This window comes from Megalops cyprinoides, chromosome 9 (genome assembly GCF_013368585.1).
Source record: "Megalops cyprinoides isolate fMegCyp1 chromosome 9, fMegCyp1.pri, whole genome shotgun sequence".
In the NCBI taxonomy this organism is placed as follows: Eukaryota; Metazoa; Chordata; class Actinopteri; order Elopiformes; family Megalopidae; genus Megalops; species Megalops cyprinoides.
Window position 1 is genome coordinate 29,225,451 of NC_050591.1, and position 12,626 is coordinate 29,238,076.

The 12,626-nt window shown below is 42.3% G+C and overlaps 1 protein-coding gene across 1 annotated transcript; it reads left to right on the forward strand.

The window, feature by feature from the left end:
- The first annotated feature begins 2,354 nt into the window (after positions 1-2,354).
- LOC118783528 (hormonally up-regulated neu tumor-associated kinase homolog A-like) lies at positions 2,355-12,527 on the forward strand. Its single transcript, XM_036537444.1, has 9 exons — positions 2,355-2,687; positions 5,397-5,689; positions 6,577-6,632; positions 6,792-6,927; positions 7,470-7,597; positions 9,215-9,344; positions 9,618-9,786; positions 10,586-10,733; positions 11,905-12,527. The coding sequence occupies exons 1-9, from the start codon at positions 2,448-2,450 to the stop codon at positions 12,525-12,527; spliced, it is 1,923 nt and encodes a 640-aa protein (XP_036393337.1). The 5' UTR covers positions 2,355-2,447.
- The last annotated feature ends 99 nt before the right edge of the window (positions 12,528-12,626 follow it).

Consider the following 12,626-nt stretch of genomic DNA (forward strand, 5'->3'; position numbering starts at 1 on the left):
TATCACATGCTCAGTGCGGCTCGGTGCAGATTATGCCATTTTAATGGATTGCCTAAGAACATGGCTGGGTCTTCATGGAAATATACCCAGGTGGTTTTATTTCTCTGATAGACAGGTTCCAGTGTCGGTGAATATGCGTCCTCAACGTCTCCTGTCGACTGTAGAGTCCCTGTGGAGAATAAAATTGGAGCCAATTTTATTCTCTATTTATATGCTGCCTCTTTTACGCAATAGAATTGCGTTTCTTTTTCACTTTTTGCAGAAAATACTCACCTGTCAAGCCTGGTGACTGGAGTAAAATATCTGTTCTTCATGAATACAATTTAAAAAATGAATGGCTCAGCTGTTATGAACTTGAAGTTATACCAAGCAACAGGCAGAGCAGAACAAGTTTGGGCATCATCATCCCCAGTGGAAAGTTTGAGGCAAGGATGGTGTCATCTTTGATTCAAAGCTGGGTTTTGTGTGAGAAGACACCCCAGGCACGCTACTACCATTTAAGAAAAATATTAAGAATCAGATATGTTTGTCATTTCAGATGACAGATTATTGGAAAGTTAAAAAAAAACACATTTTGCAATTGATTATCAACTAAAAGAAGACTATTAATTAAAAGAGCAAAGAAGACTCACACAGTATTACTTGCCTTTCTGCACTGGACAGCACTTGTTTTTAGAATACTTTTTCAAGATTTTATTAATACCTTATATGGCACTAAACGGACCAACAATCTGTGTGTATCTTTTAGATACACATTCTTTATCTGCCCCAATGGGTCCTCAGAGCTGTCTCTGTGCAGGCCCCAAAATAATGGAATGCTCTACCAGACAATAACAATGCTTCAGAAATAGTCTCTACTTTGTAAATCCTTTCAAAAATGTATATTTTTATATCAATAGGTGTAATAATAGGACAATAATAACAGGTTTTGCTTTAGTTTTGATATTTTATGCATAACTTTCTTGTGCTTTATTTTTGTTTCGTGTGTGTTTAATTTTTTTGTCATTGATATCTCCTTAAACTTTGTCTGGAAGACTCTGAAAGCCTGTATGAGAAACACTATTGTATTATTATTATAGCTGTTATTGTTGTACTACTGACATTATTCTCTTCTCTGGTTCCTGCACTCATACGCTTTATGTCTGTGGTTATATTGCAAAATTATCAATAAAAATTTACATAAATTCTTTTTCAAGAGCCTGCTGCCTCTTCTTGATAAATGATGGAAACTAATAAGGACTTTCAAGTCCTGTAAAACCATATAGAAATGTTTGACAAAAGTGATGGGGATCCTGTACTATAGGATGTGCAGTCATCTGGGAGGTATGTTAGGTATATTAGGCTGCTGCCTTGCTTGTAACTGACAACAATTCTTTAGTACAGATGCAGTCATCCAAGTCTAACCATGTACCATCTCTCACACAAAAGTTGCCCTGGTGGGTGCTAAACATTGATGGACCAACCATCCCCTCAGTGTAAAGTGCTTTAAATTCTTTAGTTGACAGGTACTATATGTATGTAAATGTTTATCATACCAGTGGCAACATGTAGGCGTAACAAAGAGAAGAGTACAGTGTGCACAATATGACTTGTTAAATTATTGACTCGTTTCTGTCATTTCATCGTGTAGTATACAAAATAAGGATAGCCCCAAGGATATGACTAATAGTCGTCTTATGTATTTCAAAGTGAAAGAGTAACATGTGACAGAACGTGTCCACTGCGACAGAAAAAGTTGAAGGAAGTTCAGCTGTTCGCATATGACAGAGTTTCTCCTGCACTTTTGTCGTTCTCTTTGTTACGGTTGGAGCGCAGGAGGGGTGCTGGGTGGGATTTGAAAGATTTACAGGCGGAGGCTGAGATCACATCTGCTCCCGCCGCCTGTGATCGGATTAATTTACTACAACCTTATACGAGAATACGCCTTTTCCTCAAAACTAGAAAACGCCTGCTCTCCAGCACCGGGAGACAGCCACTCTGAGAGATTTGTCTTGAGTTACTAACATCAGTGGATGAGATTGTACACCCATCACAGCTCTCTTCTCTTTAAAAAAAAACTACACTTGAGCTACGCCTTATTTGTTTCTGTTGCGCTGGAGTATTGTCAAACTCGTAAAACGCATAGCATATTATTGGCCATAAAGGTGTGTCTATAATTTGCATATTGGCTACTTTCATTCATCGAGGAATTCGACCGTTACGTAAACCCACTGAAACGTTGACGGGTGAGGGATTTAAGAGTGGCGCGTAGGTCCCGAGGCTTGAACAGGTGGTGCATGTTCCGCTGTACGTCAAGCATTTTGCATTAGGATAGGAACCCAGCAGAAGGGACTTTACTTCAGATGCCCGTTGCTGACTGTGCGGATCCCATCTGAGCGCACAAAAGGCGGCTGCAACTTTCTCACGGGGAGTTAGTGAGTGCAATCTGTTCGGTGTAGACAGGCGGAATGCCCTCAGCTGTCAGGGAGATGGTTATTGACGGTCCCCGACTTTTAGGGCTGAAACCCCCGGCTTGTTTTGGTACGGAAAACCTTGTCCCACCGTGTTTTAATGGCTCTCCGCCGAGGGACACGTTTAACAGCTTTTACCACACTAAAAGGGTTGGAAATTATCTGATCGGGAGGAAACTTGGAGAAGGCTCGTTCGCCAAAGTACGGGAAGGTCTGCATGCGATGACTGGCGAAAAGGTAAGGCTATGTTTTTTGTGGTTCGATTATTCAATTTATTGTCGTTTTTGATGATACGTATGCATTTCGTTGCAGACACTAGGAATTAAAGCATAAGACTTTTTTTCCTGAAAATAATCTAAATAATTCATAAATAACTGCCATGGAAGACCTTGGACATTGTGGTTTCAACTTGTGTAATTTTTTAATTATGTAAAAGGAAAATGAGCGAACAAAATGCCAAAAAAGAATGAGTTAACGTTTCAAATCACTGTTTTGATCAGTCTGTGTCGTTATTTCCGTGTTTTGTGCTTTACTTTTCGCACTTCGGTATAGTTTATTTTTCGTTGCTCTGGGAATAAATGGTGTAATTTCCAATGCAGTTTCTGTATGAATGTGGTTTGAGTGCAGTTCAATTAAAAATCCTCTAACATAATTTACTATAAAATTAAAAGTAGGTCCACATAGTATTTAGATATTCGCAAGATTATATTAGGCTACATATTGCGGTTAGGATCGAAGAGTCTAAAATGGATTTTGTGGATGAGTTTGATAAGTTCCTCACTTTTTATGGAAGTAGAAAAATGTTAGCAAAAGTTTGTCTTGGGTTTGTTGTCACTAGCATTAGGAGACTAATAGGGGACCTAGTAGGAACACCGCTGATGTTATTAGGTAAGAAACAATCTAGGAGCCTAATGAGATGTGTAAATGAATCACAGATTACCCCAGAGAATGTGATCCACTCAGTTCAGGGCCTGGAAATATTTCTTAATGAAATCATATTACGTTGCACTACGTCAGGCCCCAGCTGGTCAATACTGAGCTACAGTTGAGCTACTAATGGTCTAGACTCGGCCGTACAGTGCGCGTAAAGATGCTTTCACGATTGTGTCGGCTGATTATACCACAACGAAGTAATGTCTTCCAGATAGTTTTTAGACAGGGGAGATAACATCGTTTTATATTATAACGATTGCAAATTAAATCACGTGCAACATAAACTAGTTCTCTCTGCTTTCAGTCGTCTCGCGCTCTGATAACCATCATTACACATGGGATGCTATTGTTTTTGAGTTTGAGGGAGCTTAGGAAATTATTAATTTGCATAAACGACAAACAAGCGCTTGTATTTTTGTGACCTCGAATTCTGCATATACAGGATTAGTTTAGCCCCTGCCCTCCTAAAATAAACCGTCATTAACACACAGGAGGTATGACACTTTCAGCCGTTAAACAATCCCCTCCTGTTTTTGCGTCTGGCACCATCAGAAAAGACAGGGGAGGGGGAAGGTTTGTGTGATGTGTATTAGGAACACAACATTTATAGCAAGTCTTTGAATTAACATGTTTAACAACATTTCTCTTACCAGTCGCCTTCATAGATTGTGGCAGACTTGAAAAGACTGGGAGACTGATAGTACTGCGTCCTCAAACAGACCTTGCGCTTAGCTGAGAACTGTCTCATTGTGGAACTATACACATCCTGTCCCCGTACTGTCGCTGTACTTACTGTATGCACTTTTGTAAGTCGCTTTGGATAAAAGCGTCTGCTAAATAAATAAATGTAAATGTAAATGAGAAAAGAAGTGAGTGTGGTAGGTATCCTGACATGACTGGGGGAGACCCCAAGTGCCCTCAGTCAATGCAGGTGATCAGATCCTTTTCTCAAACGGACATGTCATGGCTTTGTGTTCTATGGCCTGCTGTGGGCGGTGGTTAACAGTTTGTGGGAGACAAGGTGGGTATCCCCCTGAGGTCAGAGGAGTGATAGCACAGTGGGTGAGACTGGCTGTGAAAACAAATGAAAAACTCTCAGACCATCTTGTCAGATTAGGAGAGAAATGAAGACACAGACAGGAATAGAGGATAAACAGCTCAGAATGGTTTTGATAATCTGGTTTTAGCCTATTTGATTGCTTTAACGTGTAATAGATTTTTTTTCACTGAGTAATCCTCTCATTCTTATAAAAAAAGTAAACAATGGACACTCAAACTCATTGTCCATACTTCTAAACAGTTGCCTTGATAAAATGGCATTTGTTGCAGTTTGTTGATTTTTTTTCCTCTTTTGGCTAGCTATTAACCTCAGAATGTATTTACTCAACATTATTTCTTCAGGGGATCTGTGTGACAAATGGGTTAAAGTAACAGGCCATTTGGGAATCGTACATTGGCGTCCCCTCTTCTCCATTTTATTACCCGGAAGCCGAAAACCAAATACACATTTCAGGTGTGCGTAGTGACCATGACATGAAAATACAGGATTTATGCCTGACTTTCACAGCAGTGACCTGATATGGTTTGCCTGTTCTGCATGGATTGAATTCTCTCACAGAGAGAGGTTAACTCCACTATTATCTTGAGCAAATACATATATCATTGCTATACCTGTACCCTTGTTATCTATTTGCATCAGAATGCTGACTTTCAGTTTCCACAAATGTGGGATGTGTGGGGAAAATCTTCGATCAGAATATGGAATGACTATTTTAATGTTGTTAGGTCATATGTAAAGTTGACAGTTTGCTGTGTGTCATCTGTTATGTGTCCATGTGTATTCATAAGGTATATGTTTTGATTATGTATATAAAATGCTCAAAATAAATGTGATAATGAGCAAGAGTGGGCAACATTTGTTAATATGATTATGATGATTATAATAGCCTATAACATCCTATATTTTGTTAACCAATGCTATCGTCTCTACCCCTCCAACTCTCCCTCCCTCAGGTGGCTGTGAAGGTGATTGACAAGCGGAAGGCAAAGAAGGACTCCTACGTGACGAAGAACCTGCGTCGTGAGGGGCAGATCCAGCAGATGATCCGTCACCCCAACATCACCCAGCTGCTGGACATCCTGGAGACGGAGAACAGCTACTACCTGGTGTTGGAGCTGTGTCCCGGGGGCAACCTCATGAACCACATCTACGAGAAGAAGCGCTTGGAGGAGGGGGAGGCTCAGAAGTATGTCCGGCAGCTGGTTATAGCGGTGGAGCACCTGCATCGCGCTGGGGTTGTTCACAGGTGAGTGTCACAGTCACCCACAAACATTTGTGTATATACATACATTGCATGCATGGTCACACACAACATGTAAAACTGCACCAGAAACATAGTAGCTATGCATCCAAAGTGTAGTACACCTACCTTGCGTGCATGTGTGACATAGACACACTCAGAACACATGCACTTATTCACCCACCTTCGCTGTGTCTGATTGGTATTAGCTCAAGTGAACAACACCATTTAAACACATCATGGCCACATTTTTTAAGTTGACCCCAATCAATTTCGCACAGGTTACTCATCGATAAACCTGGTGTGCTCCATGGTTCTCCTTCATTATTTGCTTCATTTGGTAAATCCAATTTGTGGCTGTATTTTAGGGAGCACAGAGTTTTTCTGTGAGGGATGATTCATTAAACCCGGGCAATTATGGACAGCATTCCTGCTCATGTGCCCACAACAGTCTTGCCCTTGTGAGCCCTTGTGACAGAAAACAATGTTTCCTTTGTCCAATGTACGAGAACAGATTGTGCATTCCGAACAATTTAATTTAGGAAAGGACACTAGTTATAGCTCGGCGTTTATCTGAATTCTACTACCAGTAAGGAAGTGATTCCCATGATCTGTTTGCTGGGCTGTATTTGGGTTGGGGTCTTCCCTGAGTCTGTGTGGCTCTTTGTGAAAAAAAAAAGAGGATTACAGCCAGATAATGGCCTCTGAAATCTGCTTTCACGACCCACATACTGTGCAGCTCCTCAATGAGCGGGGTGTCACTGTGCCAAGTGCCTGGGAAAGGATCTCCTCTCTGAGTGCGCCCTTTGTTGTCAGCTTGCTTGAAACAGAGATGCCCAAATTGATAAAACACTTGTGTTACATGTGTCTTGCCTTTGTAATGTTTTCTGCAGGGACCTGAAGATAGAAAACCTTCTGCTGGATGAAAATGATAACATAAAGCTGATAGGTAATTCGAGTTTGTTTTTACTTGTGCTCAGGTCGAACAGCCGGTAACCGGTTCATTAAGCCTAAGTTATCTCTCACCTTGGTGTAAAACAAGCAGATCGTTTAGACCTAACTCAGACAGGTCACTCTTCCACTCTCTTCCCCCTCTCACCACTCTCAGACTTTGGGCTCAGCAATTGCGCTGGGATTTTGGGATACTCCGACCCGTTTAGTACCCAGTGTGGCAGTCCGGCTTACGCTGCCCCAGAACTCCTGTCCAGAAAGAAGTATGGATCCAAAGTTGATGTCTGGTCTGTGTAAGTATGCTGCTTTACTCTGTGTGTCTTCTAGGGGACAAGGGGGAAGTCAGAGAGGAGGGTGTGTGATGCGGTGACAGTTTTAAAACAGTTCATAAATAGGATGGATTTTGTGATTTATATATTGTAGAATGAGTCCACTTACAAATTACTGTGTTAATTAGAGCATACTCATCTGTTAGGGACTTCAGATGAGGCAAAAGCTTCAACGGTTTAAGGTTGCTGTAAAGAAAATCATTTTGATTATTGATTGATTATATATATATTTTTTACACATTTTTTGTTTCTTGAAAAGGCACATTTAATGATATGGTGAGAAGTTAAATCCAGGCATACATAACACTTCCCTCTGTGTGTATTTTCTAATTCCAAATTAAACTCAAACCTCAGACAGATTTGCATGTTAAATGGTATTTTGCTGTTTATCCCAGATAATTTTTCAGAGAACATCCCTGGGTGTACTTTTACTGCCATGGTCTGTGGTGGGGAATAAGGTGGAGAGATATGTCTCTGATTGTAACCTATGTTCTTTGTGTGTTCAGAGGAGTGAACATGTATGCTATGCTGACGGGCATGCTGCCATTCACTGTGGAGCCCTTCAGTCTCAGATCGCTGCACGAGAAGATGGTGAACAAGGAGATGAACCCCCTGCCCCCTCACCTCTCCTCTGGTACTGCGACAAACTCTCGCACATTTACACAACTGCTAACACCCCTTCATGGTACATCATAAGCAGAGGGGAATAATCTCTTCTTCTCAGAGTGGCTAGTGCAGGCTAGCTCACCTAAGGGTTTCACAAGTCCCTGTCCAACCACTTATGAAAAGTTGAAATTTTAATGAACAGCTGGTTTCCTATGCCTCTGCTTGCTGTTTTTTTGCCTTGTGGTTGTAGAAATTGACTCCTCTGTTTTCCTGCATGACTCAGCTCGTGTCTTTAGCACTGTCTGGGTCCCTCCCAGAATGCCACAAAAATGTGTCCGGAGCCAGGTCACAAATTCGATTGAGGAACAATTTGTGTTGACTTCCTCATGGTCTTGTCTGCAGTCAGTCAGTATGTCTTCCCTATTTCTTGTTGTCTCCTGGAATGGAATAATCTATCCGTTTTTCTACAGCATAAACAATTCCTGCATCTCTGTTTTCTGACATTGTTGATGTTGTGAGAAATGTTTTTTTGTCCAGATTTGTTGATAGCCCTGAAAAAAAACTTTAAGGGCGTCAAAAAATCAGAGGCAAAATTTAAGTGCAACTTTGCTGTTAAATAACTAAATAGAATATCCAGCATGAAAATCAAGCATTTCAAGTTAACTTTGCGTATACCAGATAGTCAAATATATATGACTCAAAAACAGCAGTAACCGGTTTCAAGTAATTATAGCGTCCTTTCTTGAAATTTTTGTAGCAGAACAGTGAACAGCAAGCAGTGAAAACAGAAGGCTGAGTTGGTTCTCAAAAACACAGATACAGAATGTTGTGCTCAAACATTGGGAACACAAAATACATATCAAACATTTAGAAGGGTTAGTGTTCAATTTAGTGTGGCAACATGAGGTCACCATTTATATAAAGAATACTAATGTAGTCTTTAAGGCATCAAAATAGGAAAAAAGACAGCCCGGTTTCCCAACTTCTCTCTAATTACAGCCCATGTGTCCCTTGGAGTGTTTTTTTTTTTCTTTCTGCTCTTTTTATTCTTTCACAGCACACGTGCATCTCACGTGGCTATCTCCAGGGCTCAGATTGATATATAAGTTTGCACCCTTTTTTCCACATAAGAGCAGAGCAGAACACATTTATTACTTATTTGTTTCTGTAGGCAATTCAGTAAAATCCTACTCCGTTGCATTTTTTTTCGCTCAAAGAAGGCAGACTCGTGGTATGGGAAATGATTTACGATCCATGCCTATAAGGTCCTTCATTGTCTGCAGTTCCAACATGTCATCAGTCAGTCATATCCATGAATGAGATGAGTGTTTTGCAGAACCATTTTAATGTTATGGACAAGCGAAGCCACCCTCAGATATTAAGGTGGAGAAAGACTTGCACTCATCTAAATTGGTTCCAACACTTTTGAGACAAAAAGAGCATTTTCATCACGGTTCTGAATCGGCGATTGTGACGGCTCTTCGGCTGCTGCCTCAGTTCATGAAAAACAATATGTTTGTTGTTTGTACATACACAAGCATGTATGTGAACATGCTGTCTTTCTAATCAGCTGCATTGGGGGTTGCGTTTCACCGTGTTTCACTATTCAGTATAGCGGCGCTTACTGTCTCCATTCTTTCTACAGCTGCTGTCAGCCTACTACAGAAACTTCTGGAGCCTGATCCAGTAAAGAGGCCCAATATCCACCAGGTGATGTCTGACCCATGGCTGCAGCAGGGACAGCCACAGTCTGGGTCCACCACCTACCTGAATAGGTAAGGCAGCCGCTAGCACCCAGAGCAACTTACCTTACAAGTCATCCATTTATGGATGGATATTGTCCATGAATAAATTCAGGTTAAGAACCTTTTTCATGGATCCCAACAACCATGCCACACGACTGCCCAATTCGCCTCGTAGGCAAACAGCAAACGGGGCCTCAGAATGAATTGCTGTGGTCTCCTCTAGCATACAGCTCAGGCTAAGCTCCATCACAGGGCATAGCTGCCTGCCACACCTCATGCTGCCTGTCCCCCCCTGTTCCTCAGGATCCACATTGACGAGATAAACCACGTGGTGGTCCTGCACATGACGGAGAAGATGGGCTTCAGGTACAGCGAGGTGCTGAACACTGTGCTGGCCAACAGGGCCAGCCACATCCTTGCTGTCTACTTCCTGCTCAATAAGAAGATGGAGAGGGTCTACAGGGTGTATGAGGTGAGTGGCAGGGTAATCCTCTGAGTGAAACTGCATCTGTGACAACCTCTCTTTCATTTGCATATGGATGAATGTGAGAGATTCCATTATTTATGGGAATTAATTGTGCCTTAATTAATGTAATTCACTGTTTTCCCTATAACGCCCATGTAGTGTTGCTCAGTAAATGATATTTGCCTTTAACATGGGTGACCAGAATGAGGTAAAGTCAAGGGAATGGTTTGTGCTGTCAGTAAAGTTATTCTAAGATGTTTGCATACACATTGTCGCACAAAGCATAATATTTATCAGCACTGACAGCTGCATGGCAGTGCTTGGCCAATATACGCCAGTTTCCATCTTAAGATCGGTGTGAAAGTATTAAGTGTTCCTGTCTTCATGTTTTTATTCTTGAAGTTGTGGCACTCTGTTGTATATGAATTTCTGCAGAAATAATTTTACTCCAGGCAACATTTTTGCTCCTACTTGCCAAGCAATAGCTCAGTCACTCTACCTGCCATCCTAAATAAATTACTCACTTTTTGCTGCTGGGGCATTGTATAACGTGGTAGGGGTGTTATATAATTTTCTGTTAATATGAGGAGATGTGTTCATCGGGTTTTTGCAGAATGGATATAAATGTATAGTTCAAGAGTCATGTATGTACATGTTCAGTTTTAGTACAGTTAGGGTTTATCAGGAATTATCAATAGGAAGTGTGCATATATGTGCTGTACACAGCTTTAAACATTCCACAGTCTACCTGTAAGAAGGAAACGCAGTGCTTGTTTCACACGCCAATGATTATTTTGGCTACCAGAATAATCTGTCACTGGAAAAAGAGAAGAATGAGCAGCCTCAGCCGCGCTGGCCGAAACAAGCAGAAAGACTCACCATCCCGCCAAAACAGACACCTCTGTACCTGGCCGTGAGCAAGAACCCGGGCAAGGACAAGAAACAGAAAACAGGTGAGAGGGGGGAATGTGAGTTGTGCTGGCTGGGACTCTGGCCTGGATTCTGTTCAGCGTGTCTTGGATTAGCTGGGCCTCTTTCTTCCCCATAAATTGCTTTAGGATGCTCAGAGACACAAACAAGGAAGTTTGATAATGTACCTTTAGGTAATCATAAGTAAAAAAAAAAAAGATTTTTGACCTCACTGTTAAACGATTTCATGGGAAGTTCATGGTAAGGCTAGGGATACTACTTTAAAAACAATAAAGTACAATGGAATCTGCTCCTCATTGATAATTCACCAGAGTCTAGAACTGGCAAGCTTGCTAATCAAGAAAAACAAGTTGAGGAGCAGTTTACAAGTAAGTCTAAGCTTCCCTTATTTGTTGCTCACTGGTTACATTGAACCACAAATAATGCAGACATATGACAAGAGTGCCTAGCTTTTTACTCAACAGAAATCAGTTTGATAGTCATACATTGTTCAGGAACATATGTTGTCCAAGCACATGGTCAGTGCTCAGTAATGTATGTTAGGTCATGTATGATAGATGTGTCTGTCTATAGGAGTGGATGAGGAGAGCTACACAAAACCTAGCAAGAATAAGATCAGTTTGCAAAGATCAATTTTGTGAGAAAACATAACACTTTGCTTTTCTAGTTTTGCCAAGAGGCTATTCAAAACACGTAGTGTGCTGTTAATGGGAGACAGGGAGTTCACATGCCTTGGGGGGATTCTTCAGGGTGGTGTGCTCATACATGGAAATCAGTCACAGCCGTAATGTCAGACAGTGTCGTTGATCTGCTAAGTTATGCAAAATGCCATGACTCCTCTCTCTGCTATTTTATATAAGTCACGCATATACACTAACCTGCACTGCTAGCACAGCCCTGCGGCTCCTAAATACCTTTGCAGCAAGTGAAGCATGGGTGGGCAGTATGGTGCTTTTACAGGGATACAATTCCATTTAATCTGCCATTGCTATCTAATGAAACAAAGATAAGAGCAACAAAGATAAGAGCAAAAGCAATAATGGAAATACATAATATTAAAAAATGATGAAGGAGAAAGAGTGTGAACATTGACTGGGCACAACACAAATAAAGAATGTATTGGTCAAAATTATAGATGGCAGAATGAAGACCAAATGTTAATTGTTGTCCTGTCTCCTTCTCACTTTGTCTCAGGTCTGTTCCACTCTGCCAACAGTAGCAGGGACTCACAGCTGGGCCCAGGAGGGAGTGTGGCCTCCTCTTCCCTGGAGTATCTGGAGATCCAGCCCTTGTTCCCCCGCACGCCTCAGCCAATCAGGCGCCTAGAAATACAGGCACTGGAGAGTGTCGGTCCAGGCCTGGGCGGGCTGGAGGTGCCCACCTCCTCCGTTGCCATGGCGCACTCCTGGGATTCCGGCATCCAGGAGCTGGGTCACACGCAGACGCCGCCATGGCACAGGCTCACCAGCAGCCCGCTCGGCCCTTTCCCGCCGCCTCAGAACGCCTGCCTGAAGAAGGCCACCATCCCCTGCCCCCCGGCCGTCATCCGGACTCTCGAACACAGAAACCCCGCGATGCAGGACTGGGGGTGTCTGGACTCCATTAGCGGCCAGCCCAGCTCTGCCATCCAACACGGGAGCCCGCAGCACCGCGGCAGGTTCCCCACCATGGGCATCGGTCAGATCCTCAAGAGGAACAGCCCCCCTCTAAACTACAGGCTGGAAGCACGCCTGGAACCACAGCCGTCCATCGCTCTGTCCCCCTACCACATGCAGACGCTGCTCTGTGCATCAGGGGCCCTCAAGACCCTTTGCTGATACATAGCCGGGGGGGACTCAATTTCTGCTCATTTGGTCTGCATGACTGGAACTCTTAAAACAGATTGCCTCTCTGCTGAAGAGAGCACCATGTACATT